This window comes from Phoenix dactylifera, chromosome 6 (genome assembly GCF_051530095.1).
Source record: "Phoenix dactylifera cultivar Ajwa chromosome 6, Ajwa_hap1_PhDact_Kaust_v1.1, whole genome shotgun sequence".
Classification (NCBI taxonomy): Eukaryota; Viridiplantae; Streptophyta; class Magnoliopsida; order Arecales; family Arecaceae; genus Phoenix; species Phoenix dactylifera.
In genome coordinates this window covers 21,597,848-21,624,818 of record NC_143195.1, presented here as the reverse complement: position 1 = coordinate 21,624,818, position 26,971 = coordinate 21,597,848, and the positions used below count along the sequence as shown (strand labels likewise).

The 26,971-nt window shown below is 41.3% G+C and overlaps 1 protein-coding gene across 2 annotated transcripts; it reads right to left on the bottom strand.

The window, feature by feature from the left end:
* Positions 1-8,005: 8,005 nt before the first annotated feature.
* LOC120108631 (short-chain dehydrogenase/reductase 1-like) lies at positions 8,006-16,885 on the bottom strand. Of its 2 annotated transcripts, XM_089923888.1 has the most exons (5): positions 16,446-16,879; positions 16,128-16,371; positions 14,367-14,411; positions 13,282-13,455; positions 8,006-8,572 (listed from the first exon to the last, which is right to left on the bottom strand). In XM_089923888.1, the coding sequence occupies exons 1-5, from the start codon at positions 16,562-16,564 to the stop codon at positions 8,195-8,197; spliced, it is 960 nt and encodes a 319-aa protein (XP_089780014.1). In that variant the 5' UTR covers positions 16,565-16,879; the 3' UTR covers positions 8,006-8,194. The 2 variants fall into 2 exon arrangements, with proteins under 2 accessions (XP_089780014.1, XP_089780015.1); XM_089923889.1 differs by lacking the exon at positions 14,367-14,411 and having other exon boundaries at positions 16,446-16,885.
* Between the last annotated feature and the right edge of the window lie 10,086 nt (positions 16,886-26,971).

Sequence of the window (26,971 nt, the reverse complement as noted above, 5' to 3'; positions counted from 1 at the left end):
ATAATTTAACATTCAAATCAGAGTACAATAAGGAAAAGAAATATATGAGTATTCTGATCTTTGTGCTTAATGTTTCCCTATCTTTTTGATGTTGTCAAAAAGGGGGAGAAATATCTAAGTATATGCTCATAATGCTTTATGTTTTGAATTGAATACAAATCAGCTGGAATTGACATATATTGATTATCTTAAGTTGATTAAATCTAAAGCATTATCATGAAGTATGTTTTTTAAATATATATGTTTTCTACTTCATGCAACTTTGCTATGTATTACTTCTAGAAAACAATATCTTTTATATTGCATATACTCCAAGTTTTGTCATCATCAAAAAGGGGGAGATTGATGACCCAAAGATTGATTCATAGATTGATTTTGATGATCACAAAACCTTGAAGTATAGATACTAATGTTTATATTGCAAGGAGAAAGATATTTATTTTGCAAGGAACATAGCAAGTTGGAAGAACACAAGAAGGCCTCCAAAGCTCTCAAGTTGGAAGAAAGCTACAATTTATTGGCCCAAGTTTAAAGTTCAAAGGATTCAAATTGGAGGAGTAAAATCAAAAGAAAAATTCAAAAGAACAGTCTTCGAGTCGACTCCAGTGGAATTCGAGTCGACTCCGGAGAAGTATGAGTCGACTCCTAGGAGTCACAAGCAGAAAAATCAGAGAGCAGTCTTCGGGTCTGAGATTCGAGTCGACTCCAGTGGAACGCGAGTCGACTCCGATGGTTGGTAGGTCGACTCCAAAGAAAGCAAGAGTCGACTCTCAGCGGAACACAAGGAAAAAGTCAGAGAGCATTTTTGGGACTCTGAGATTCGAGTCGACTCCCGCATTGCACGAGTCGACTCCGAGACTCCGCGACCATCAACAGACAGAAAACCAAGTTACTGCCTCTGAGATTCGAGTCGACTCCCAGACAGCTCGAGTCGACTCCAAGGCAGCGCTACACCAAGATGGCAGAAGGCTGTGTTTCGCAAACTGAGAGCCGAGTCGACTCCGAGGAAGTTCGAGTCGACTCCAAGACTGGACGAGCCAAAAGACAGAGGATCGGGAGTTCGGGCTCTGAGATTCGAGTCGACTCCCAGGACAGTCGAGTCGACTCGAGTGGACAAAATTCAAAATTGGATCCACGGACTTCAGTGGAAGAGCCGACTCCAGAATTGCCAAGTCAGCTCCAGAAGTTGGCGAGTCGACTCCGGGTTAAGTCGAGTCGACTCCCAGTCGAGGCAAGCACATTAATTCAAATTTGGAACAGTGGCCGAGTCGTCTCCCGTAAAACACGAGCCGACTCCTGCAACAGGCGAGCCGACTCCTGATCGCGCGAGTCGACTCCGATCCCAACGGTAATATTGTCAGGAAGTGCAGACTGTGTCCAACGGCTCTATTTTTGTCTCTAACGGCTATATTCTTGTTTCCACGTTATCTAAAGCTATAAAAACAAGAAGAGAGCTAGGGGAGATGTTATGGAAGTGGGAGAAAACATTTAGGGAAGAGATTTCAAAGAGATTACAAGGAAAATCTTCCATAAGCACAAAAGGGCCATCCAAAGCGAAATAGAGAGAAGAAGAGCATCCAAGTGAATCCCAAAGCTTCCTCTCCATCCGTGTGCTGCCTCAATCATCCTCTACCTCGTGCCAAATCAGAAGAGGGTCAAGTAAAGAAGAAGCCGAGTTCCTTCATCTTCAAAATTCGTTTGAGAGCTTCTCTTTACTCCATTTGTTTATATTTGATATATTTGCTTAGTTAAGAAGCTTGTATTTGCTTTAAATTCTTAGTCTAATATCTTGTAACTTGATTCAATCAAGGGATTGAATCAAGAGGTTAAGATTTATTGGTGAGCCAAAGGAAAAACCAACGGTGTTAAGGTTTGTTGGTGAGCCAAAAGGAAAACCAACGTTGTAAGGTTGTGTTGGTGAGCCTTTGGGGAAAACCAACTGGGTTGATTGTGAACCCGGAAAACAATCGTTGTAAGGTTGTGGTTGGTGAGCCTTTGGGAAAACCAACTGGGTTGGATTGTGAGCCCGTGAAAACAATCGGTTGGTTCTAGTCGGTGAGCCTGTGAAAACCGACCGAGTTCGTTGTGATCTCGCAAAACAACAAGTTGGGTTGTGAGCTTGTAAAACAACCGACTGTAATCTGAGGGATTATAGTGAAATTCCCAAGAGGTCTTAGGGAGTGGATGTAGGTGCTGGGGTGCACCGAACCACTATACATCTTTGTGTTTGTGATGCCTTATCTCTTGTATTTCATGCCTTACATTCATGCTTGATTGTGTAATATCTCTAGCTTTGTTTTCTATAGAGTTATAAGTGATAGTTTAGAATTTGCTTAGCTTCCATTCCATCCTTACCATACATATAGATTAAAATTGATCATACAACTATAAGTTAATTTTAGATCAATTACACCCTAAAGCCATAGTATAATTGCTCTAGCTTAATTTTCCACTGCTTTACTTATAATTGCCTAGAGCTTAAGTAAATAACATCTTATTATTCCGCTGCATTCTATTCAAAGTAAAAATTAGGGAGCATAATTTTTAGAAAACCCAATTCACCCCCCCTCTTGGGTTGTCATCTTGGGCAACACATTCTGAAGGGATCCTTCATAAGCAAACTCTTCGGAAGACTTCCGTAAATGAAGAGATGCATCCAAAAGATGCATTTGATCTCGTGGTCATTGCGAGGAACACAATCTTTGATGAATGGATGGATTATGTGAAGGGATACGTTCAACAAAAGAAAACTTAAGTATCTAATCATACTCATTTTTTTACATCTATAAATAGAAAAGAGAACGTATTTTCCATCCATCAGAACAACATCCTCTTCCATCTGAATAACACCAAAACTAGAGAAGAGAATTAAAAGCATTAAATGAATGAACTTAAGTGCACTCATTAAGCATTTGAGAAGAGAATTGTGACTACATATAAGAGGATTGAGAGAGATTGCTTCAATCAAATTTGTTGATTTTCAATACATCTGAATTTGGCTAGTTTAGGTTCGATCCTGATTCTCCTTTGTTAGAATGCACTTCAAGGAGCATGCAAAATGGTCCGTTGTATCTTGCGAATAGACCACCATCAATTGTTCGCACCTAGGCAGGACAAATTCTACTCTAAAAGAAAAGTCTTTCATAGTGTATCTCGAATCAGATAACTTTAAATTTTAATTTATTTATTTAGTGTATGCAGAAAGTCATTAATTAAGTATTAAAGATAAAACAATTAAGTTACATAAAAGAAAATATACAAAGTTTTAGCTGATAGATTTTTCAACACATCCATCCTCTCAATTTTCTGTCTCCATCCCTGACTTCAGGGACGTCAGTGCTTACTTCATATATGATTTGCTTAGTGTAGGAGTTGGCAATGCTAACATCGTTCACCCAGCCTCTCTATCTTCTTGTGCCACGTTCCCCATCCCTGGACGTCAGTGCTTACATCGTATATAAGGTTTGCAGCTGGCTAGGTTTGATAAGTGTATTTTGAATGTATATTTTTAATCTTATCTTCCCGACATAAAAACATCTACCGCTTAAACTAAGAGACCTGCCGTGGACTACGAGCTATGTAGAGTTCTGTATCCTTTTCTCGATCAATTAGAGGCGCCCTAAGCCTTCTACACCATAAATTTAATTTGATCAAAGAAATACAAATTAATATGTATTGTTGTTTCACAACAAAAGGGCAATATGGATTGCCCAATGATACAAAATAGAGAAAAACAGAACTCAGGGATGATGTGCGTGAGGCAGAGTTGGTTTCCTCAGCGCAACACTGCAAGATACCGAACATAAGGAATAGAATCTTAAAGGAGGTGAACACTAAATTCCAAAATCAAATTTTAGTATGAAGCAAATCGAAGACCAAATAAAAACAACTAACAAAAATCTTCAAGCTTCTAAAGAAATTATTGGGTTTGAGTGGTTTCTAGACAATCATAATGTCACAATTGATGATAATGTTTGGGAGCCGCTTTTACTTTAACGGCTAGTAACTAATGACTTATTTTTTCACCACAGCTCGATGCCAATGAGTGGTTGCCAAAGGTTAGCTTTTAATGACGACCAGTTTGCATTGGCTAGTTGGAATGGTTAATTGCTAATGATTTGTTTCAATAGCTACTTTTTGTGTTTTAGCCACTTTGTAGTGGTTAGCAAATGATTACTTTACAACTAATTTACAACCAATTTGATAGCAGGAATATTTCTTACAAAATTTTCCATGCAATCCAAACAGCTAGAATTTCCAAATTCTAGAGTGTTTTTTCATGGGAGTAATGTCCTGAATCCAAACCAACTTGTCAGTTCAGTTTGGAAATTTAGAAATATCATCACGTTGCCTGTTACTGCGAGATGACAAATGAGCAAAATGCATTTAAAATTCAGCCATTATTGGGATTTTACAAGAATCTTCGAGTAATCGTGTTCAAAGTTTTTGACTTAATGTCCAATTCCGAGGCTATCTGAAGAGGTGTTTCCCTAGCAAAGTAACCTCATTGTAGAACCACTAGTCTGACACCAATCTGGGGCAGGGATATTACAGGATTGGTCTTACCTCTAACAATAAAACCAAAGGAACATTTACATATTTTGCATCTTCCTCAAGGGGTTATACAAGTATAAAAGATGGCCGATCAAGAGGATAATAAAAGTTTCCTTACATGAAAAATTTTAAAGAGGCTCCGCATTCACAGGAGGAAAAGATCTACAGGAGGAAGGGCACCTACATGAAGTCAGCAAATACAACAATTTTTCCATGCATTTTACTTGATGTACTGCAATATATGTGTAATTTTTAGGCCTTCTGGCTTATTTCTTGAATACACTTTGGCAATTTAGTCAATTAGTCTATTAGATGGTTCGAAGACTGTTGCAGATCATTTTGATTGGTTAAAAAGAACTGGAAACAGCTTCCATTAAGGGAAGACATGTATGGAATTGTAGCAACACTAACATAAGAAAAATGTCAAAAAGATACTCTAATTCTTAACTAGTTCTCTAGGAGAAAAGACTAAACCAAGATTCACCGTCTCAGTACGGGACCCCATACTGGTGTCACACTAGCACCATGTCGGTTTGATAAGGTACGGAATCTTTTCGGAATACCGAATGTCGGTACATCTTTCATTTCGATACCGAACCAGTACGATACGCCTTATACCATCCAGTTTGGGACGTTACGACGAACCATGGACTAAACCATTATTCATTCTTCTCAAATAGCTTTTTTTTTCGTACAACGGCAGCTCACATGCGTCGGGCATGGATACAGCCAACAGAATTAGAAAAAAAAAAGAAAACAAAGAGACTGAAGAACTGACGCATGGTCGCCCCAAATGAACCCTCCCGAGTGGTGGGCCGCAAATGAGGCCACCCAGTCGGCCGTACTGTCGCCTCCCTGTAGACGTGTATGGCCCACGAGAGACCATCCTCATCTAAGAGCTGCGAACATCGCGTAGCAGTAGGCTCGAACTCGTGCCGAGACCCCGGCCCCGTATCGACTCTATCACCATGGTCGAGTCACCCTTAAACAGAATACGGTCCGCACCCAACACCCGCCTCGCATAGGAACTCCCTCCCATGCCGCCTTAAGCTCAGCATAGCATCTGTCGAAGATCCGTCGGCCCTCCGCCGCAACCAGTCTAGCCTCGTGGTCCCTGATGATGAAGCCAACGCCTCCAGTACACCCTTCCTCACCGACACTGACGTCGAAGTTCACTTTGAGAAAGCCAGTGGATGGGGGCTCCCAGGAGTTCTGTATGGTCCTACACGCTATAGGAGGGAAAGAAGAGCCCCAGATTTCTCCGACCGTCCCAACGAGCAACGGCGTGGCAGCGCAAGAGATCTCCTCTGCATGAAGAAGGGCCCTGTCCGCAACCGATTTTGGATGTGCTCTGCTGTCCTCGAAGATCCGGGCATTCTTATCTAGCCAATAATGATAGGCTAGGTAGGCAGTCCTGATCACCGGTCCCTCCAGGCTTGGCCTCTGCATTGAAGTCTCCAGGAAAAGCAGGAAGTCCTCAGTCGACGACCACCCCAGCGTGGATCGTGGGGGCCCCAAGCACACCTCTAGATCTGGGCTGCCCTCGGGCATCCGAAGATAGCATGGAAAATGGACTCCACCTTCGGGCACACCAGGCACTCGGGAGAGACATGCATCCCTTGTTGAGCCAGCATGCCTCTTGTAGGTAAGTACCCCCAAGCCACCTTCCAGACAAACATGGCAACTCGTGGGTGGATGTGAAGCCTCCAGATCTAGCACCCCTCAATCTATCGGGTCGGGAACCTCCCAAACACCCGGGCCTTCACCTCTGGCCTCCCGGTCATGCTCCACACCCTCCTATCTGCCGCCCCCATAGCAGGAATCGGTATAGATAGGATATGCTCGGCTAGGTGCTCCCCGAAGGTCTATCGAACAAGATCCTCGTTCCATGCCTGCCCCCTCGGGGTGAACAAATCATGAACTCTGCGCCCCTCCAAACAACCAACATCAATCAGGATAGGTCAGTCGTGGAGGGAAACCTTAGAGAACCAGTTGTCCTCCAAGACATCAATACCCCGGCCATCCCCAATCTCCCATCTGATCTCCAGTAAGACTACCGGAGGGCATGGGTGCAAATTTCCCTCTAAACAAAGGAGCTGCGGCGACTACTATAGAAGACAGTCGTGTCAACTAGATCCCCATACTTACCCTGCATTAGGACACCCTAGAAGCTACTCGGCTCCAAGAGAAATATGGCTGCTACTCTAGTCACGAGAACCTCCCGTCGCTCAATTAGGGAGTGGATCCCCAGACCTCCACTCCTAGTCGGCCGACAGATCGTCTCCCAAGCTAGTAGATCAACACCACTCCTGCCCCCTGTCGCCCCAACAAGAAACTCCTGAACTCTCTCCATACACCGCAGCCCTACCATCGGCATCATGGTATAGGATAACAAGTAAACAGGGATCGAGCTTAGAACTGAACGTACTAGGATAACTCTCCCCAGCATGGAAAGAGCGTCGGCCTCCATCCCTCCAGTCTGCACCTAATGCTCTGCTCCATCTGAGGGCACTCCGCCCTACACAGACGTCTACCAATGACCGGGACCCCTAAGTAGCTCAGAGTATCCTCCTGCTCCCCAATCCTAGGATGCCCGTGATCGCCATCTTCACCCCTAGGTGAGCTTTCGGGCTGAAGCAGATAGTTGACTTTGACAGATTAACCTACTGACCAGAGGCCGCACAATACTCCTTCAAAATCCTCCAATACCCTGAGCCGACCATCTGGACGCCCGTGCCAGCAGTAAGCAGTCATTAGTAAAAAGCAGGTGCGAAATCTGAGGCGACTCCGGCACTGGTCTATATGCCTCTACCTCCTGCAGCGCTGCGCCCCGCAGAGTGCTCTGGACAAAAAATCGGCACAAATGATAAACAATAGCGGCGATAGGGGCAACCCTGCCTTAGCCCGACTGAAGACTCAAAGAACTGCGAAGGAGAACCATTCACTAAAATGGCAAAGGATGGAGGCTGGATGCACTGCTGAATCCACCTAACCCAAAGAGGGTGAAATCCAAAGCTCACAAGAGAATGAATCACAAACTCCCACCTCATCCTATCATAGGCTCTCTCCATGTCAAGCTTGACTACCATCAAGCTCTGACCTTCGGCGCTCTCTCTCAAATAGCTTTAAACACCATTATTCATATCATTAAATTGTGAAAGTTGTTATTCTTTTCTAGTCCCTCATGCCATATTGTTTCAAATCAAAGTGTCATCTTGACCTCCAATCACTTCACATATTCAAATAGTGTGTATGTTGGCCTCTCGCATCCATTTGCATAAAGCTCTGAATGATAAATATATGATGTTCCATGTAATGAAAATATAGAGTTATATATACAAAATAGAGGCTAAAGAAATTGCCCTTATTTACCCTAAAAAAATTTTATGAAGCATCATATATATTATGTACAGAAATAACATAATAGTATGCTAAAATGTTAAAGACTTGATTGTAATTCAATTCAACTAATCACATAAATAACAATGGCAACACCATACACAAGGAAAAATAGATGGAGCAAAATATATGCTACTCTTACTACACAGTTTTCTGTCCTCTCATGGAGATAATTATTCCGTTTTTTGAGGTACAGAATTGGGCCAAAGCTCAATCCAAGTCTATAAAGATAATTACATAACTAAAAGGATGTCTCTCTAGTTTGATCATAAAAAAGGCCAGAAGGGCTGCCATCAGGAAGCAAAGCCAACATCACGGGGCCTTTAGCACCTTGTTCAACGGTTAAGATCCCAGAATTTCCATTTATGTCAGTTTTGACATAACCAGGATTCACACAGTTGACACAGATTGTGTGGTACCTCCTTGCAAGAATTCTTGTATAAGCATTCAAAGCTACTTTAGAGACTGTGTATGCAGCAAAGCTAGTTGGCCAGCCATTTTTGCTCAACTTTCCTTCCTTGAAATCATTTAGAAAGGAATGGACCAGTTCATCTAATTTCTTTTCGCTGAGCCTATTTACATCACCTATTTCTCTTTGGATGCTTCTATTGGGAATACCCTGAAATGAATATTAAAGAAAAAAAAACAAAGTCAAATTCTTTTAGAATAATTACTATTAGTAACAGAAGATCGGATATGATCAGGAGTTGAATAAATAAGAAGCTTGACATCAAAATATCAAGTCATCAGATTTTATTTGATATATGTTGTATTGCATTAAAATATTCAATGATCATGAACAAAGACACGATTTATCTAGATAGAAATTATAACAGCATCACTCTAAAAGTAATGCTTGAGTGTTAAAGTGAGCTATTGACAGATATGCTATACTATCAGCAAAACTTTGGATCCCAGAGAAGTGATACACGAGACATACATATTCTAAATTCAACTTAAGTAGTTCATAGATTTTCGGACTACTAAGTCAAAGAGGTTGATGTGTCTTTTTTCTCACTTCTTTAAAACTCACTTATTAAAGGTTGATAAGTCAAGAACTTTGGATTTCTTCATATTTTTCATTTTACTGACGTGCTGAACTTATCTTGGCTCAAGCTTACATGGTCATTGTTTTACTTTTGAAGCAATCATGTAACCTTTGAAGTTATCTAGTTCGAATTCTTTTCCTACATAGAGTGTATTCTATATGTTGGAAAACAAATCCACTAGTTTATATTGTGCAAAGTAAGAATTCTAGAGAAAGACAGAACCAATCTATTTCAAGGTTCTAAGCTTTGACAAAACCAATCTATTTCAGCCAAAATAGATCAGTTTTGACTGACACTGATTTGAAACTGATCCCCCATTTTGGGTGTTGATCAGCTACAGTTGATTTTAGACCAAACTAACCATTTCAGTGGTCTCGACCAGTTTGAGAAGAAACAAACTGGAACCAGCTACAGATCCCCTTTCAAATTTTTATTTACTTATTACTATCATATTGGAGTTTCTTAATTACATAGGTCATGACAACTTTTTGTAGATTTGTCCTTTTAGTTCTAGAATTAAAGAGGGGATGGGTTGATAAACATAACCCATGACTTGATGACCAAGGCCTCAAAGAAAAGGTTGTTATCATAATAACTAATGAAAAAAAATCGAATAAAAGAAACCATTATTCGCCATAATGATATTTTTAATATGCAAATAAATATAACAATGTACAACGACATGCATTCACTTAAATAGTTATTTAACCTTAAATATATGAAAAAGAAGTTATGAAGAAAATATTTGAATACACTAGGTACTTGAAAGCTTCCCACTTTTTAAATATTTTTAAATATTAGCATCTGATCAAGGTTACCAGCAATTCTGAAACTGCTAAAACTGAAATAGATTCAATTGGTATCTCTTTTCTGCATGATTCTAAATATCAGAAGGCACTAAAAAATTACAATTGACAATTTTTATTCACATTTCGATATCCAATTAATTTTCTGTCAAGCTAAGGTGCAATCTTTTAGCAAATTAAGCGCTTAAGTCATTGATTTATATCACTGAGGTCAAAAACCACAAAGACCCAAGTGATTTAGGGGATGAAGGAAAACTTTCTAAAGAAAAATAAATAGAGCCATAAAATAAAAGCATGTTACCAGTGATCACTCATCCAAGTGATAGCTATAAGCATAGTCGGTGGAACCGTCCCGAACCGCCTGGTTCGAGGCATACCGAGCAGTACCAGTGGCGGACCGGGACAGTTCTGGCAACTAAAATGAGAAACTAGGATGGACGGGGAGAAGGAGAAGGAAAAAGGGAAAACAAGAGAGAGAGCAGGCGAGGGAGGGAGAGGGAGAGGGAGGGTGGCGGTCGGCCGGCAGAGGGCTGGAGAGCAGTGCGGAGGAGCAGACGAGGGGTTCCGCCTCCAGTTTTTCTATTTCGTTCGAAAATAAATGGTTCGAAAATAACCGGAGGCGGAACCCCTCCTATGCCCCTCTGCGCGGCTCCCTAGCCCTCTGCCACCCTCCTTCTCTCTCTCCCTCTCCCCCTTCTCTCTCTCTCTTATCCTCTCTCCGGTTCTCTCTCTTTCACACGTCCTCTATTTTGTCAGTATGAGCTTGGCACGGAACAGCACGGGGGCGTACCGACCTGTGCCACTAGGCAAACCGGTCTGGGTCCAAATTTTGGCACAGCAATCCTTGGTTATAAGGAATTGGAAGTAATTATGAAATAATATATTATCACCATTAGGATGGCGATTTTTGTTTAGCCTAAGTCTTCTGACATTTACAAAGTCCATTGAATTAAAAGAAAGGGCAATAAACTAGAGTCCCAATCGATTCCTACATCACTGACTAATTTGTCAAGAAACAACTGAAGCTCTCACTTGTAACCAACACTTATTCGAAATAATGTGTTTGCCTACTCATGTATCAAAACTTGGTATGCCATACCGCCCCGAACCGCCTGGTTCAAGGCATACCAAACCGAACCAGGAGGGAACCAGCATGGTTCCCTCCCACAAAGTGAAAAAAGCATCGAAGCAATGCAAACCGCTCCGAACCATAATTCGGAGGAGAACCGGAGCAAACCGTCCGGTTTGCACCGATTTGGTGTTGTCCCCCCCCCCCCCCTCCCCTCTTATAATTGAAGAGAGAGGCCATGAGAAGCTTCCGTTGCATCTCACGGCTCCTCACTTCAAATTTCTCGCAAATTTTCCACAAAATTCAAAAATAAACCCCGATTTCAATAATAAAATGCAAGATCCAAGCCTCTTTCAAGGTGAATCATTCTCCCCCTCTCTATTTCTTCCTTTTTTTCCATTTTTAGGCCAAAAATCGGCAAGAAAAATGAAAAGAATAGAGGTCATGCTCAAGTTTTTAATTTTAGTAAAATTTCATGCTGTAAATCTATAAATGATCTACATAATGACACTAAAATCTTAATTTTTGTTAAATCTATAATTTTTATATTAAAATATTAAATTAAAATTTAAAAAATAAAATAAAATGAAAAATATAATTGTAAAATTAGAAGCTAGTTTAGAGATATGCAAGCTACGGTCAACCTAAATTTAGTATCCATTTATTCAAAGTTGGGCACGATTATGTGCATGGTGGCCTAAGCCCGAGTTTGAATAAAATTGAGAAGGCCTTTGATGCATATCCCAAAGGATGAGAAAAATATACGTAGCACCCATGATAGGATGCTACATGAATCTGAGCTCAAATTAATTCTCTAAAATTTTTATAATCAAAAATATTTTTTTAATTTAAAAAATTATTAAAGATATATAATCAATAAAAAGTATGAAAAATTAGTACTACATATTAGATAATTCAAAAGTATTTTCTGAAGTGGAAAATATTTTTTAAATTTCTGATATATAAAATTATTTTTAAATTTAAAAGTTATTAAAAATATATAATTAATAAAAATATAAAAAATAGTACTATACATGGATAATTCAAAAGTCTTTTCTGAAGTAAATAATATATTTTTTCATCATAGCAAAATTTTACTATTTTTAAATAATTAACAAATTGATATCTGCTTGAGTTTGCTCAATTTTACTGCCAGAGTATCTTACGAGTCGCATTTACTACTAGTGTCTTTCAATGGTCTCTCCACGGTCGTATTATTAGATAGATGATATTTCACAGAGCCAAAGCTTTAGTGAGAAATTCTACACCAATTATAACCTAGGGCACGTACCTTATGGGGTTGGGCGTATAGGACTACAATGCCATGTAGATAGAGGGATGAACTGATGTACCTTTTGATTACGTTAATGATCCTGACATTTATGAGACATCGACACTCCATCAAATTTTAGATACGGGTATGTATGCTACACTTAAATACATCTAATTCATTGTATCATTGTATATTTTGTATTTCATTAATTTTTTTTACAAATATACTGCTTGATCTACTTTAATTGAATTTCATGATATAATTATAGTCTATTTAGGATCAAAAGCATCATTTAAGATATACCAAATCGTAAATCATTAAATTAGGATGTTGACCCTAACAAAAACATCAAACGGCATCAAGAAATATCAAATTAGAGTTAAAATTATTCAAAAAACCAAAAAAAATGATTACACTTCATTAAATTTAAAAAAATAAAAAAAATAAAGAATAAAAAAAAGAGTGCTGGTCCACAGCGTACCGTGTGTCGGTACGATACCAAAGCAATACCATACTGAACCAGTGGTTGACCGGTATCGGCACCAGTACCAGTTCAGTCAACCTTGTACCAGATATTTATGACTGCAAAAATTGCAAGAAAATTAAAAAATTATCTCTTTCATATCTTAGTTTGGTCTTTCCTTAAACCTAGATTATTAGAAAATAATTAGTTTAACGTCATATAGGTGATGATACCTTGACAAAAAATAGTTGCAGCTACTTTATGGCATAACGTTCATGTGCAAGTGGATCCAAATTGATTTCTCAGGCCTAGCTTACATCAATTATCCTAAGCTTAAAGTAGTTTAACAGTTATCCCATATATTATGTCTTGGCCTCACGAATCCTCCATTCTCTCCTATGAATGGCTATACCATATGACAAATAGAAGTGCTTTAGAAACCCTCAAATCCCATGAAGCTATGAAGTTCATAGATATAGATAGAATTCTGATTAGGAAACTCTAACAAAAAACTTATCCAGTTCCATGCCATGTCATATCATATGATTAGAACTCTGGTTTCATTCCTTCCATCAAGGTAGAGTAGGCTATAGACTATAATGGTGAATATTTCATTATACATGCATTTATCATGGCTATTTGAAAAGAATCTCATGTTGTATTCATACCTGTAGCTTCCCATAAACTGAAGAAACATTCACTATCCGTGGAGATTGTGATAACTGAAGAAGAGGTAGCAGAGCCTCTGTGACTTTCTTGGCTCCATAATAGTTTGTGTTTAGACATTCTTCTGCCTTCTTATAAGTCTCTCGAGACATAAAGAAGCTTGAACCTCCACCACGCTGCTCTATGTGAAAACAAAGCAATTAATACTTTATTCGCAATTAATACATGCAGATATGAACACCGACAAAAACAAATAAAAATAAAAAGAAATATTTATCAGTGACAAACATAATATAAGCTGCTCCATTAGATCATTAAGACAATATTTACATTATTGAATCAAAACCACAACCATTATTGCCGCCGGAGCATCTAAGGTTAACCTGGGGTTGCACGGGTTTTAGTTCCACATTAGGCGCTACCCCACATTGGGCGCCAATTATCTATTTGGAAAATTTTATGTTAGTAAAATTTAGGAAGTTTTGATATTAGTAAACTTTTCTTTAGAGAACTTTTGATATAATTATAAAATTTTAATAGTTAAAGTTATACTAAACTTGGAGAAAGCCCAACTTGGAAAGGATTCCTAAGGTTCTATTGTATTAAAAATACCCCCATTCTGGAGTAATTGAGTTATTGAATTGGTGAATTATTGCCACCTCTTCTCTCTACTCTCTCTCTCTCTCTCTCCTTCCTTTTGGTAGATTCCTAGGATTTGTAAGTGATTGTTCGTGAGATTTTTATCCTTGGTGTGGCCGTCTTAGGTGGTGATTTGGCCTCAGAAGAGAGAGACCACTGTGCCTCCTCAACAGTCACCCATTGTCATCGGAAGCTAATAGGTGCGTGGATTCACCACTCCTGCCATTTAGGCTTTGACATCGCCGTAATGGAGTTTCTACCTCGCTACAATTGGCTCTGTCAACATCCTCTTCGTTTCATTTATTTTCAAGCTAAGTTCAACACCTCGTGGCATCAATTTTATACAGGAAACACCATAATATACTAGAGTAGGTATTATTATTATACTAGCCAAATCATAGTTTTAAGGAGTTTTAAAAGTGATGCCAAAGAAATTGACTGCACTTACTCTTTGAGAGTCTGATTCTGTTCCAAGAATCCCTGCATTGTTTACCTGAGGGAGTAGAGCAAAAAATACATTGTTTAGGCACAAAACTTTGGTAAAGGAGATCAAGAAGAAACTCAATCATTTGAACTATTTAATACATTGTTTATAAATTCTGTCCTACCATGTCCTGCCATCCTTATATATATCTGTTACGGGGGGTTCCCCGAATTTAGTCCCACATCGGCTAATCAGCGGGAAGGTCTGTGCCATATAATGGGGGGCTCAATCACCCTTCCCTTAGGAGGCGCCTTTTGTGGGGCAAAACCGTGAGGCGCCGTGAGGAGGGCTCCGAGTACGCTCGACCCCCAAATCGGACCCAAAGCGGACAATACCTTCTGAGGGACACTCTCTCTTCCCCTGCTCGGCTGGTGTGTGGGCTCTGCTGGTGACGGGGTGCAAATCCCGCATCAGATGGCGCTAGAAGGAGGGCCTCGGCCCTCCGCCTATCCAGCAAGGAGCCGACCCGGGCACAGGACCTCCCCGCTGGGGGGGCTGTGTTACGGGGGGTTCCCCGAATTTAGTCCCACATCGGCTAATCAGCGGGAAGGTCTGTGCCATATAATGGGGGGCTCAATCACCCTTCCCTTAGGAGGCGCCTTTTGTGGGGCAAAACCGTGAGGCGCCGTGAGGAGGGCTCCGGGTACGCTCGACCCCCAAATCGGACCCAAAGCGGACAATACCTTCTGAGGGACACTCTCTCTTCCCCTGCTCGGCTGGTGTGTGGGCTCTGCTGGTGACGGGGTGCAAATCCCGCATCAATATCCATGCCTTGTTGCCATGCCAAATGATCTTCTAGTACCGATGATACTATGTGGGCCTCACAAAATTAACTAGCAGATAGCAAAAGAAATGGAGCAGCATATTTCATGTTTTGGGTGGCAGAATAAGCAAGAGGTGAGGCAATGCTACTTGGGAAAACAAGGAAGCCTAGATTTCCTTTTTTTACATGTATGATTTTCTTTTATTTTATGATTACCGATCCCTTCATTCATCAGCATAACAAGAACCAAGCATGAAAGACAGATATGAGTTACTTGTAATATCTTGATCATCTCAGCAAAATGGAGATAGAAAAGAAGGTTGAGAGGCAAACTAATAGTAACACAGAATTGATATGTCACATATTCCTACCAAAGCATTATAAATGTCTATTTGACTTCATCTAACCACATACACACAGTTTCTTTTATAAAATAGTGCTCAACAAAATAGATATTTGTCCAAGTACCTTTACATCTTAGTTGTCTTCTTAATGGCTTTTAGCCAAGTCTAATACAACTGTCTGTTGATATTGTGGAATAAAACGCTCTGGTGATGGATAGACAAGCTTGATTAGCTATAGCATGATCAGAAGATATTGTTCCTTTCTCTTCTTCTTTTCTTTGACGGAAAAATGTAAGGTAATTCCATTCAACCTGTAAGAAGGTATCACAGTAGAGGGACAAGAAGAATAGCCCCTAGTTGAGGAACATTCATCATTAGAACTAACAAAATACAAACATATGCAGGAAGAGAATTAGTTCTCATGCAAAAATAAGAGAATATATGATTCGTATAGGCAATTGAAACTTGGAAGTTTTTGTGCCCTTCTAATATGTACTAAAAGGGCCATGGACATGTACCAAAAAAAGGGGAAAAAAGGGAGGGCGGCATGGACAAGCAATAAGCAAATAAATTCAATAGCTTAAGGCCCGGATCATGAGATATAATCTCCAATCTTACCAATATATCAAGCCTGCCAAACTGATTCCTGACAAAATCCGCCAAGGAAGAAGCATTAACTGAGTCAGTAACATCCAGCTGATGGAACACCACATCAGATGCTCCGGAAGCCCGAAGCTTCTCAACAGCTGCAGTCCCCCGCTCTTCATCTCGTGCCGTCAACAGCACCTGGACTCCGTTGGATGATAGCTGCCTGCATATCTCCAGTCCAATTCCTTTGTTGGCCCCTGTCACTACTGCAATCCTACAATGTATAGAAGTTGGGAATCAAAGATTTTGAAGACTGGGTTCAAGGATCATTCAAGAGAGAACTCTTACCTCTTTGGGGTTCCTCTGCCTAGAGCCTTTTCCATCGCAAATGAATTATTTTTGGGTTTAACACCTATCAGGTTCCACAAGAGGTCGAGGAAGGTCCCCAACTTCGCTTGGAAATTCATTTCTGTAGGATTCTCTCGGCTACTTCCTTAGTGGGTAGTGGGAGACCTGAACAACCCACTCCCTCCTTCTCGGAAAGAGATGCTGGCCGACTCGCTTGGCTCGCCTATCTCCATCTCTCGAGGACCAAAGCGTGAGACACCTGGCATCAGGATTGAGGACCACCGTCTCCTCTCCTGGCATCTTCAAAAGGAAGGCTTCAGCTTTACCAAAACAACAGGAGGCTTTCGTCATCGCTTGACGAGAAGAGAGCGATCAGGTGAAGACGAAACTGGTATCCTATCCGATCCACCAGTGCCAAGTCGGCTTGGGAATCGGTTGGAAAACCAGCGTAAGCGGGTCAAGGATGCTAATCGGCGCTGGTGGACTGGGGCTATGTATCGCCCACCCCTAAGGCTACAAATAGGTCAAGGTTTCCGGCCTATTTTAGAGGACCCAGACCCAGACCCGACCTGGTTAGACCCAACTCGATCTATTTTGGAGGACCCACGAGGTTAGATTGGGTTCTAAAATTGGACCAATTCCATTTTTCAAATCAGATTTGAGTTTACTGAATTCAAACCCGACCCGATCCGACCAATCCATTTGAATTTTGGTTGTTAATAACTTATTGACAATCTCAATGCAATATCACTCTACGGCCACTTGCACCAAAGAGTCTTGAGATATGAATAATGAATGGATATGCGCAACTACATCATTTTGCTTTTATCCCTGCTCAAATTTTATTAAGAGCAAAACCCATTAATATATTGCTGGTTAACCGGTTTAAGCCTTTTAAAAGGTCACCAACAAAAGAAAAAGGTATAATAGATAGGTTCCAAGGTAGCCAGTTTTGGAATGTTGCATACTATAATTTGAGACAACAGGAATGAGTCTATCCTTGAGGAAGATCTTAGCTTTCTTGAATGTCATTGGCTTTCCAAAGAGAAACAAGAAGAAGTGGTTTAACTCTGCCGTTATTAAGGAATTTGTACATGTCGCTGGTGAAAAGCTTTAGAATGGAGTTGAATCCCTCCAAGATTACATTTGTAGTGGTCCGTGGTCTAGAATTTGAGAGGAGGACAACTAGTTGGGTTTGTTCTGATTAAGATTGGAATGTCGCTGGTTCCTCAAGTTTGAATTGCCAACTTTTGATATATATATATATACACACACACACATTAGTAATATGTATCTTCATTGAATTTATAATGCTCTAAACACTAGTTTATAGCTTAAATTTAAGGTATTACATTTAGGTTTATACATGCTAGATTTGAAAAAAAAGTGTAATTTAAGATGTGTAATAGATTTTCCAAACTTACAAGATGTATGACATTACAAGAAAAAGTGTGAAACCCAACGGAAATTTGTCGACACTAGAAAGAAGAGTCGTTAAAGGATAAACCGCGCTAAATTTTGCTGACACATCTTATTAGCATCATGTTGTTATTAACTTCTGACGATACTTTAAAGCATCGGCAATCTAGAAAGGCTTATCCCGACGCATTTTTTAAGCATCGTTAAGTTATGACACTTAAAAGCATCGTTGGAAGCTAATAATAATAAGCGTCATCTTATTTTTGACTTCCGGCAATGTTTTCGAGCGTTGGCAAGATAGAACCGATTTTACCAACACTTTCTGTTAAGCACTATTATGTTATGATGCTTAAAAGCATCATCGGAAGCCAATAAAATCTCCTTACTCTAAATCCCTAGCCCGACTTATGTCAGCCCTTTCCTCTCACTCCTACCACCGATCGAGCTCCTCGTCTTACTCTGGTACCTTTGCTGGTTTCGTCTCCTCCTCTGCCTCTTTGCCAGCCCCCTCCCTCCTGGTATTTCCCTTTCTCCAATTAATTAGGGTTTCCTCTTACCCCATGATAATATGAGATTTATGCTGGCCCTTCTTGGTACACATTAAGCTTAATTTGCATTGATGGGATTTTCTACAATCCCTTTATATTGTTTATTTGTATTTTGATTCAGTAAGTCACAGCTTCAGTTATTCTTAACAAACTCTTTAGACAACCATCATTCTTTGTTATAGATTACTTGGGACTTTAATTTCCTCCGGTTCAGATCATAAGGGTGACTGAACCTTAGGATATAATTTAGCCGAGCATCCTTGTATATACTAATGTGAATCCTGCAGAATACCCAGCCAGGAAAGGCTTATTTTAAACCTTACAACAAATGATCTGTCTTAGTTCTTGTGCAATTAGGGAAAAGTTCTGGATCTGCAAGATCTTTATTTTTCTGTGGTCTTAAAATTTAGAAGAATGCTGCGTAGACAACTTGCAGTGCTGGTGATGGCTTTCGAATTTCTAATTCATCAGCTCTATGGTTCTGAAATGTGCAGTGCTTGGCCTTGAAAAGTTGCCAAAGCATATTTCACAGGGAAATTGTGATGTAAGGGCCTGCCAACCTGGATTTGTGGGCCATCTCGTGTGGTTCATTGATGACTTGTCATATTGTGTTAATCATATTATTTTCCTCCAAGATGGCAGGCCCACATCAGAAAATTATGCCTAATGAAGCCTAAATTTTAATATCTAAGATAAATGCATGTGGTTTAGTTTGAACGACAAAGCCATGTTTCAAGGAATGTAGAAGATGTGTTAGTGCATATACAGTCAGTTGCGTTGCATTTGAAACTGGTATTATACTTGTATTATTCTACTTTATAAAAAACTATCCTATCTGATTTTTTTTTAAAATTTGTAATATTAAATGTTTAATATTCACACTTGTAAATTTTTAAATGTTTAATCTAGAAAATGTGTTAGTGTATGTTCACACTTGTAAATTTTTCAAGATTGATACATATGGGCAGGCGTGTTATATATTGAAGGATGGTCCATTCGTTTTTTCATCTTAAGCTCGACAAGTATTTTTTATGCAAGACTCAAAAGATAAAAAAGGATTGTCATCGTTAAGATTAAACATTGGGACTTATATTATATAGGAAAGGGTTGGAACAATAGGATGATGAGACTTATACTCAGTATATGCCTTATAATATTTTTTTAGATTGGTTGCGTCGAAAGGTCAGTTGTGTCTGCTCAAGTATGCTAAGTGGAATGGTGAACTTTCTTCGTATAAGATTGAGCTGCTACAAGCTGTATAGATAAAAACATGAATTTGATATTGTATGTTAATTTGCTTACTATCAAGATTATATAATTTGATTTAACATTTCTAATATTTTTTACTTTGGTGTAGAGTAAGTTTGTGCTCCCTCCAGAGAGCCATGATTGGGTCCTAAAGTCCCTCAATTGTAAATGGAAAGAATTTAAGAAAAAGTTGAAGATGGACTACAAGGATGACAGAGGAGGAGGTTGCTCGTAATTGTCTTTCCGATGTATACCCTCATCACTGGAGAGAGCTTATTCACTACTGATTTTTCGAGAGAGGACAGGTTTTATATACTCTCTCAATTATCTTATATGTTATTTATTACTAATATATATTGCAAATATATACATCGAATATATTACATCGTTTACTTTTTTTGGTAGACATATTCTGATATTGGCAGAGCTGCACGAGCATTTTAGCTGATTTCTCACACATTAGGCTCGAAGAGTTTATGCGAGGCATAGAGATGAATTTGTATGTTTCTTTGAAACTTTGTCATATTTTAAACTACTCAATGAAATACTTATATTGAAACTCTTCTTAGAAGTTACTATTTCTTTTATATTGAAACACTTATACTTCTTAATGAAACTATGTATCGTGTACAATGTATCATTATACTTATGAGTTTTATTAAAACTCTTTGATTTTTTTACTTCAAATTGAAACTTTAATCTTCATATGGAACTATGTATCATGTATCATGTATCATATAATGTGTATCATGAACCGTGTATCTTCTATCATATATGATGTATCATGGATGATGTATTATATAACATATACTTTTTTTGTAAATTTATCAAAGCATGGGTGTTCATTGAATGGATGGGACTAGAGCGTTATAGTCGAGTGAGGAGTTATGTCGCTGGAGTTATCCCCACTTAGTTGTCTGTAGCGAGCAAATATACCCAGAATGCTAAACATAGTAGTAGCACTGTAGAGGTTCGAATGCTGGAGACGATTGTAGAGGACATGAGGCAGAGCCAACAAACAAAGATACAATTTTTGAAAGCTCAGCTTGATTAGATTGCATCCTTGTTGCATAGATTGTCCCTCAGATAAATAACTACATCTATTTAAATATTTTATATAATTATCATGTTGTCAGGATCAAGCGCTACCATTACACCAAAATCCGCAGGTGTTAGTGAAGGCGCAACTTTATTTCCTTAAACTAGCGCAGGGGCACATAGCGCCACGAGTCGACTCCGACCAAGCCTCGCCCAACTCCGGACTCCGACAGGGCCTCGCCAGTGGGTTCAGGGACCCCCTAGTGGTATAACCCACCCTACTCCTCCAGCGCATCCACGTTGGCAGGCGGCAGGACTGACTCGACCCTCCAGGCCTCCGCCAACGTTGACTCGGCCCCTCAGGCCTCCGCCAACAATCCCCCCCCCAACGTGATGCCTGGGTTTCGAACTCGAGACCTATGGCTCTGATACCAATTGTCAGGATCAAGCGCTACCATTACACCAAAACCCGCAGGTGTTAGTGAAGGCGTAACTTTATTTCCTTAAACTAGCGCAGGGGCACATAGCGCCACGAGTCGACTCCGACCAAGCCTCGCCCAACTCCGGACTCCGACAGGGCCTCGCCAGTGGGTTCAGGGACCCTCTAGTGGTATAACCCACCCTACTCCTCCAGCGCATCCACGTTGGCAGGCGGCAGGACTGACTCGACCCTCCAGGCCTCCGCCAACGTTGACTCGGCCCCTCAGGCCTCCGCCAACACATGTATATTTCTATATGAACTTAATAATTTATAATACTTTGTGATTTTTGTATTTTCAACTTCTAAAGTTTCTATCTTTGCCTTATTGGTTTCTAATGCTTCCGAAAGTTATAGAGATGATGATAATACTGCCATAGACCCCGATAGCCCTTAGACTATTTTTTTTAGAAGTTTTATGTATATATTTTTTATGTTTTCTAAAGTAAATTGAGTTGTAATGGACTAAGAATCAGGTTTGACAATATAAATGTAATCATATTTTACAATAATATTTTTTTTTTATGATACATGTATTATTATATGACTTTTGTTATGTATGTATTTGATGTATATATTTGTATACAATTTTTTTTTATTTTTTAAATATTTTTTTAAAAAATATAATTTATACTTACCATGCTATATAGCGTCGCCATATATTAAAGATAATGACACTTTAAAACATTGTTAAAATATAAACAAACAACAAAACTAAGCATCATGGTTGAATATTAGCGACGCTAATTTATTTTATTTATTAGTGATATAAATAAGCGTCGTTAATATAAGACGCTTTATTGCCGATTCTTTTTAAAAGCATCGGCAATTAGCAATGCTTATAAGCATTGTTCGTTATAACTAACGATGATAACCGAAAGCGTTGTAGAATTTTTTCCACATCTGTATTACCAACGTTTTTGCATCGCTTTAAAAAGTATCAGAAAGTTCACACGCCATGCTTTAAAATACGTCGGCAATGTCTCCTGTAGTATTGTTATTAATGCCTTCGAACTATTCTAATATCAGTGTCCTCTTGGTTCACATCAAAAAATATTTTCTTGGATCACCCGCTTATATCTTCTCATAGGTAAGTTACTTCGGATTAGACATCAATCAACATCGGTTTGCTCCATTTATCTTTAATTTGGTTTGTAGTGGAGATTTTTTTTAATAATTATGTATTTTTTGCTAAAAAATAATTATATATTTAACATATTTGGCGAAGAAGAACCAAATGATCGTATATGTTTTATAACATTGTTCATGAAAAATTGAAATATTCTAATTTTAGCTAGTTAATGTAAATCTTATAATATGTATGTTGTTGTATGCTCCATCCAATTTTATAGATTTACTATTAAAATGCTGATGTTATCTTTATAAATTTTAAATCTTTTTCATATAATATTGTAATGTTCCTTTATATTTTCTTATTATATTTAATTACAACTTTTGATTGTCTATCTTCCATTATCAGATGCTTAACACACCCCATTTCTAATCAAGTGAGCAAAGAAACCATACTTTAGAAAGAACAAGTTTTTTAAAGAAAGAAAAAAAGGATAGCAGAGGAGAGAGGATTTTGTTGGCCTACCTATGTAGCCTTCATTCCTGATCTGGCATTGTGTTTTTTAATTCATCAACAAAATAAAAGTTCTTTTTTTTGTTTAGAAGGAAACAAAAGCTTTTAATACATTTAAAAAAACTGTTTTAACACAATGACTATAAGATAAAAGAAATTTATATTAGATAAAACTAATTATATTAAGAGATTGCTTTTATTTATTAAAATATTTAAAGAATTTTATAGTTTATTAATTTAAATTTATAGTACAACTATGAATAGGAAGGGATTATGCTTACACGTCGAAACAACTAACCTTAAATGGAAACCAAAAATGTTCGACGGGAAAGTCTGTGGTGGCATGTAAATCCGACGGTCCTGATTTTTTTTAACCAAAAAGAGCCAAGCGGCCCCGACTCCCTTCCTCCTGTACCACTCGGACGTCACGTGAACGGAACGTCAAACGCCCGTTAAAAACTCCGCAACCGGATCCTATCCGACTGAACTGGGCCATATTCCTATCCGAATCTTGCCTATCTAGCCCAAAATATTTTTGGAACTTGGGATCAAACTTGGGCTTAATAATTTTTAAAAAATTCAAATCCAAGCCTGGCCCGAGCTTAAGCCTAGGCTTGATTTGAATATGATTGGACCGGTCTGAACTTGTGGAGTAGACTATAGTCCATTGAATTACAAATGGCTTTCATATTCATACTTTAGATTTCTAAATAGTTTAAGATGCCTTGAATCACGTCCAACTATTATGTCTTCAGAAGTTTCTATAGAGATCTAAAAATATTAATATTCAACTGTTCTCAGTCTAAAGATTCAAAAAAGGATGATGAAAAGTTTGAGACTTTTTCGGGCCTAAATTTGGCTCAATTTTGGATCTTATTTGAGCTCGAGCTTAGTTGGCCTATCTGAAAAAAAAAAAATAAAAGAGTTCTACATTTAAGCCCAAATTACGTTTGCAATCTCTCAGGCTAGCCTAACATAAAGTTGGCGGGCATGGGCCCATTTCAAGCATTGGGTCAGCCCACTATTGTACATTTACAAAAATACCCCTAATAGCAAACAGAGGACGAGCAACGGAAGGGCATTTTAGTAATACGACTTAGGCGACAGGCCTGCTGCTAACCGACGTTGAACCAAGGGTATTTAAGTAATTTTGGTGGAGCTAAGTCAGCTGAGTCACGTTACTTCCATAAGGGGGGGGGGGGGGGGCGGATCGAGGAAAGCAAAAATTATAAGTGTTGGGGGAATATAGTTTTTCCCCCAGTGACATAATTACTCTTAAGAAGTCGCACAACCGCCGACCTTGGGCAGCCGAAGTCGGCGTCCGACCTCGGAACGTCCGACCTCGGAACATCCGACCTCGGAACATCCGACCCGGAAAACTCCCGACACTCGAGGTCTATTCTTGTCAACCACCTACTACGGCCGTACCCCTCAGAGGTCCGGCCGAGGGCCATATCCTGCCACTGCCCCGGCATTTATTACGCATGACCCCTGCAAACCCCCAGTTCACTCAACAATTAATGCGGATCTCCGGCTTACTCCATATTTAATGCGGATCTCCAGCTTACTCCACAATTAATGCGCGTGGCTCCTGTTATCTACGGACTCGCAGCTCTCCACGGCAAGTCAGCCCAGCAGAGTCCAATCAACTATGATAAGTCTCTGATCTCGACCATACCTCCGACATCAATGCAATGATTCGCCCGATCGCGTGCCACCTCGGGTCGTACGACGACCTCACCTCCGACATCAATGTAATGATTCGCCTGATCGTGCGCCGATCTGAGCAACATGCCGAGCCGTACAATGGCCTTGCCCCATCACATCACAGGTAAACCGACCCCCCCTATAAAAGGGAGCCCTTGCTTCTCAGAGAGGGGTTGGAGACTGGGCACTCTACAAACACTATTCTTCTTCTTCCCATATAATTTGCCCCCCTTCTGACTTGAGCGTCGGAGGGCCGGCGCCGGAAGACCCGGCCACCGGCTTTTCTGCAGGCACCCGGACGGAGGACGCCGCCCGCCGACAGACCGCCGCTCCCTTGTGAAGACTCGCCGCTCCCTCTTCTCGACCGAAGATCGCCCCCGGGTCCAATTTCCAGCAACAGTTGGCGCTAGAGGAAGGGCCCGAGTAGCGATCATGAAGTTGAGAAGCAAGAGAGCCTCCAACGTCTCCCGGCGTCCCCCGCAAAGTCCTGGACGCTCCGTCCAGAATTCGCCTACTCCGACTGACCCGGTTCCTCAGGTCCAGCCGGAACAGTTCAATGCCCTGGTACAACAAGTCCAGACCCTGGCCGCCGCCGTTCAGGGCCTGCGACGCGAGGAGGCCTTACCAACGCTCCCCCCGCAGGCCCAGGTCTTGCCGGAATTCCCTCCCAACGGCCCAGTTCTCCCAGGCCAGAACTTGCATGGCTCCTCCAGAGCCAACAATGAAGAGCGGACTTCTCCCCGGAGAGAGCTACCGGGGGAAGATTTCAACAGAAGACCCCAACCCTCTGAGGCTGAGTCAGCCCCAGACCACCGTGAGCCGGCGCAGACCACGGTGACAATCCCACGGGCGGGGGAGCTCGACAGGAAAGTTGAGCATTTGGAGCGCCAAATTGCAGCGCTCCACTGTGAGAAGGCAAGGCAGGAGGGAGACTTTGAGTTCACTACCAAGTCCCCCTTTTTCCGCCAAATCGAGGATGAGCCGGTCCCCGCGAGGTTCAAAATGCCTCGGGTGGAGCCCTACAGCGGAATTACCGACCCCCTCGACCATTTGGAGAGTTACCGAGCCCTTATGGCTCTACAAGGGTCCTCGGAGGCCATACTTTGCAAGGCCTTCCCAGCGACTCTTCGAGGGACAGCTCGGCTTTGGTTTTCTGGACTAAAGCCGAACACGGTGTCCTCCTTCGAGCAACTCAGCAGGCAGTTCGCTACCAATTTTGCCGCCAGCCGACGCCACCGACGGACGTCAGACTCCCTCCTGGACATCAAGCAGAAGAAGGGGGAATCCCTCAAGGAATATCTGGACCGTTTTACTGCCGCCACGTGGGAAGTTCGCGAGCTAGACCAGTCAATAGCCATGTCGGCTCTGAAGACTGGGGTTCGCTCCTACCGATTCCTCTTCTCCATTGAGAAGAGCTTCTCGGCCGACTTCACCGAAGTGCTGGCCCGAGCCTGGAAGTACGCCAAGGCCGAGGAGGCAGTTGCCTCCAGGCGGGGTGCGATTGAGCCCGCCTCAAAGAAACAGAAGAAACGCCGCGAGGAGCGCGGCCGGCAGAGAAGTCGATCCCCCCGTCGAGAGAAGAACCTCCCTCGGCTGAGGAGCCCCCCTCGGCAGCAGGGGCGAGCTCAGCGGAGGACCCCACCTCGACCAAGATCTCCACCACGGCCTCGGACGTACCCAGGGAGGTACGAGAACTACACACCTGTCAATGCCCCCCGGGCCGAGATCTTGATGGAAATCGAGGGTCGGGATTTCTTCCGACCCCCGCCTCCTATGCAGAATACGGGAGTTCCCCGCAACCCCAGGAAGTACTGCCGCTTCCACCGAGACCGTGGGCACGATACGGAGGATTGCTTCCAGCTCCGGGACGAGATAGAGGCGCTCATCCGCCGGGGAGTACTCAACCGATTCGTGAGAAACCGACGCGAGGAAAGGAGGCCGGCAGAAAACGCCACGCTGCCCGAAAACCCTGACGACAACAGGCCCATCGTCGGTACCATCAATATGATCGAAGGAGTCTCGGCAGGAGCAGCAGCCCAGGGAGCCCCCCCGAAGCGCCTGCGTGCTGAAGAAGTCATCTCGTTCTCGGACGAGGACTTGGAAGGGGTTGAGACCCCCCACGATGACGCTGTGGTCATCTCCATGATTGTAAATAAGTTTGATGTAAAACGTGTCCTAGTTGACAATGGAAGTTCGGCTAACATTTTGTACTACCATGCCTACCAAAAAATGGGGTTGCCAGAAGGACGTCTCCGGAAAATTAATGCCCCACTGGTTGGGTTCACCGGAGACTCGGTCCCAGTTGAAGGTGAGGCCAACTTCCTTGTTACAGTTGGCCTCGCTCCTCGGGAGAGCACTGTGAGGACGGACTTCCTTGTGGTCCGTCTGCCCTCAGTCTACAACGCCATCCTTGGGCGGCCAGGGCTAAACGCCCTTCGGGCCGTGGTTTCAACCCGCCATCTGCTCATGCGGTTCCCCACCGGCCGAGGAGTGGGTGAGGTCC

Excerpts from the sequence above, each read along its gene's own strand:
- LOC120108631 (XM_089923888.1), bottom strand. The coding sequence starts at position 16,564 with ATGAATTTCCAAGCGAAGTTGGGGACCTTCCTCGACCTCTTGTGGAAC. Across the intron at positions 14,412-16,127 it reads TTGGCAGGCTTGATATATTG|GTAAACAATGCAGGGATTCT; the intron begins GTAAGATTGGAG and ends CTACTCCCTCAG. Across the intron at positions 8,573-13,281 it reads CAGTTTATGGGAAGCTACAG|GGTATTCCCAATAGAAGCAT; the intron begins GTATGAATACAA and ends TATTCATTTCAG.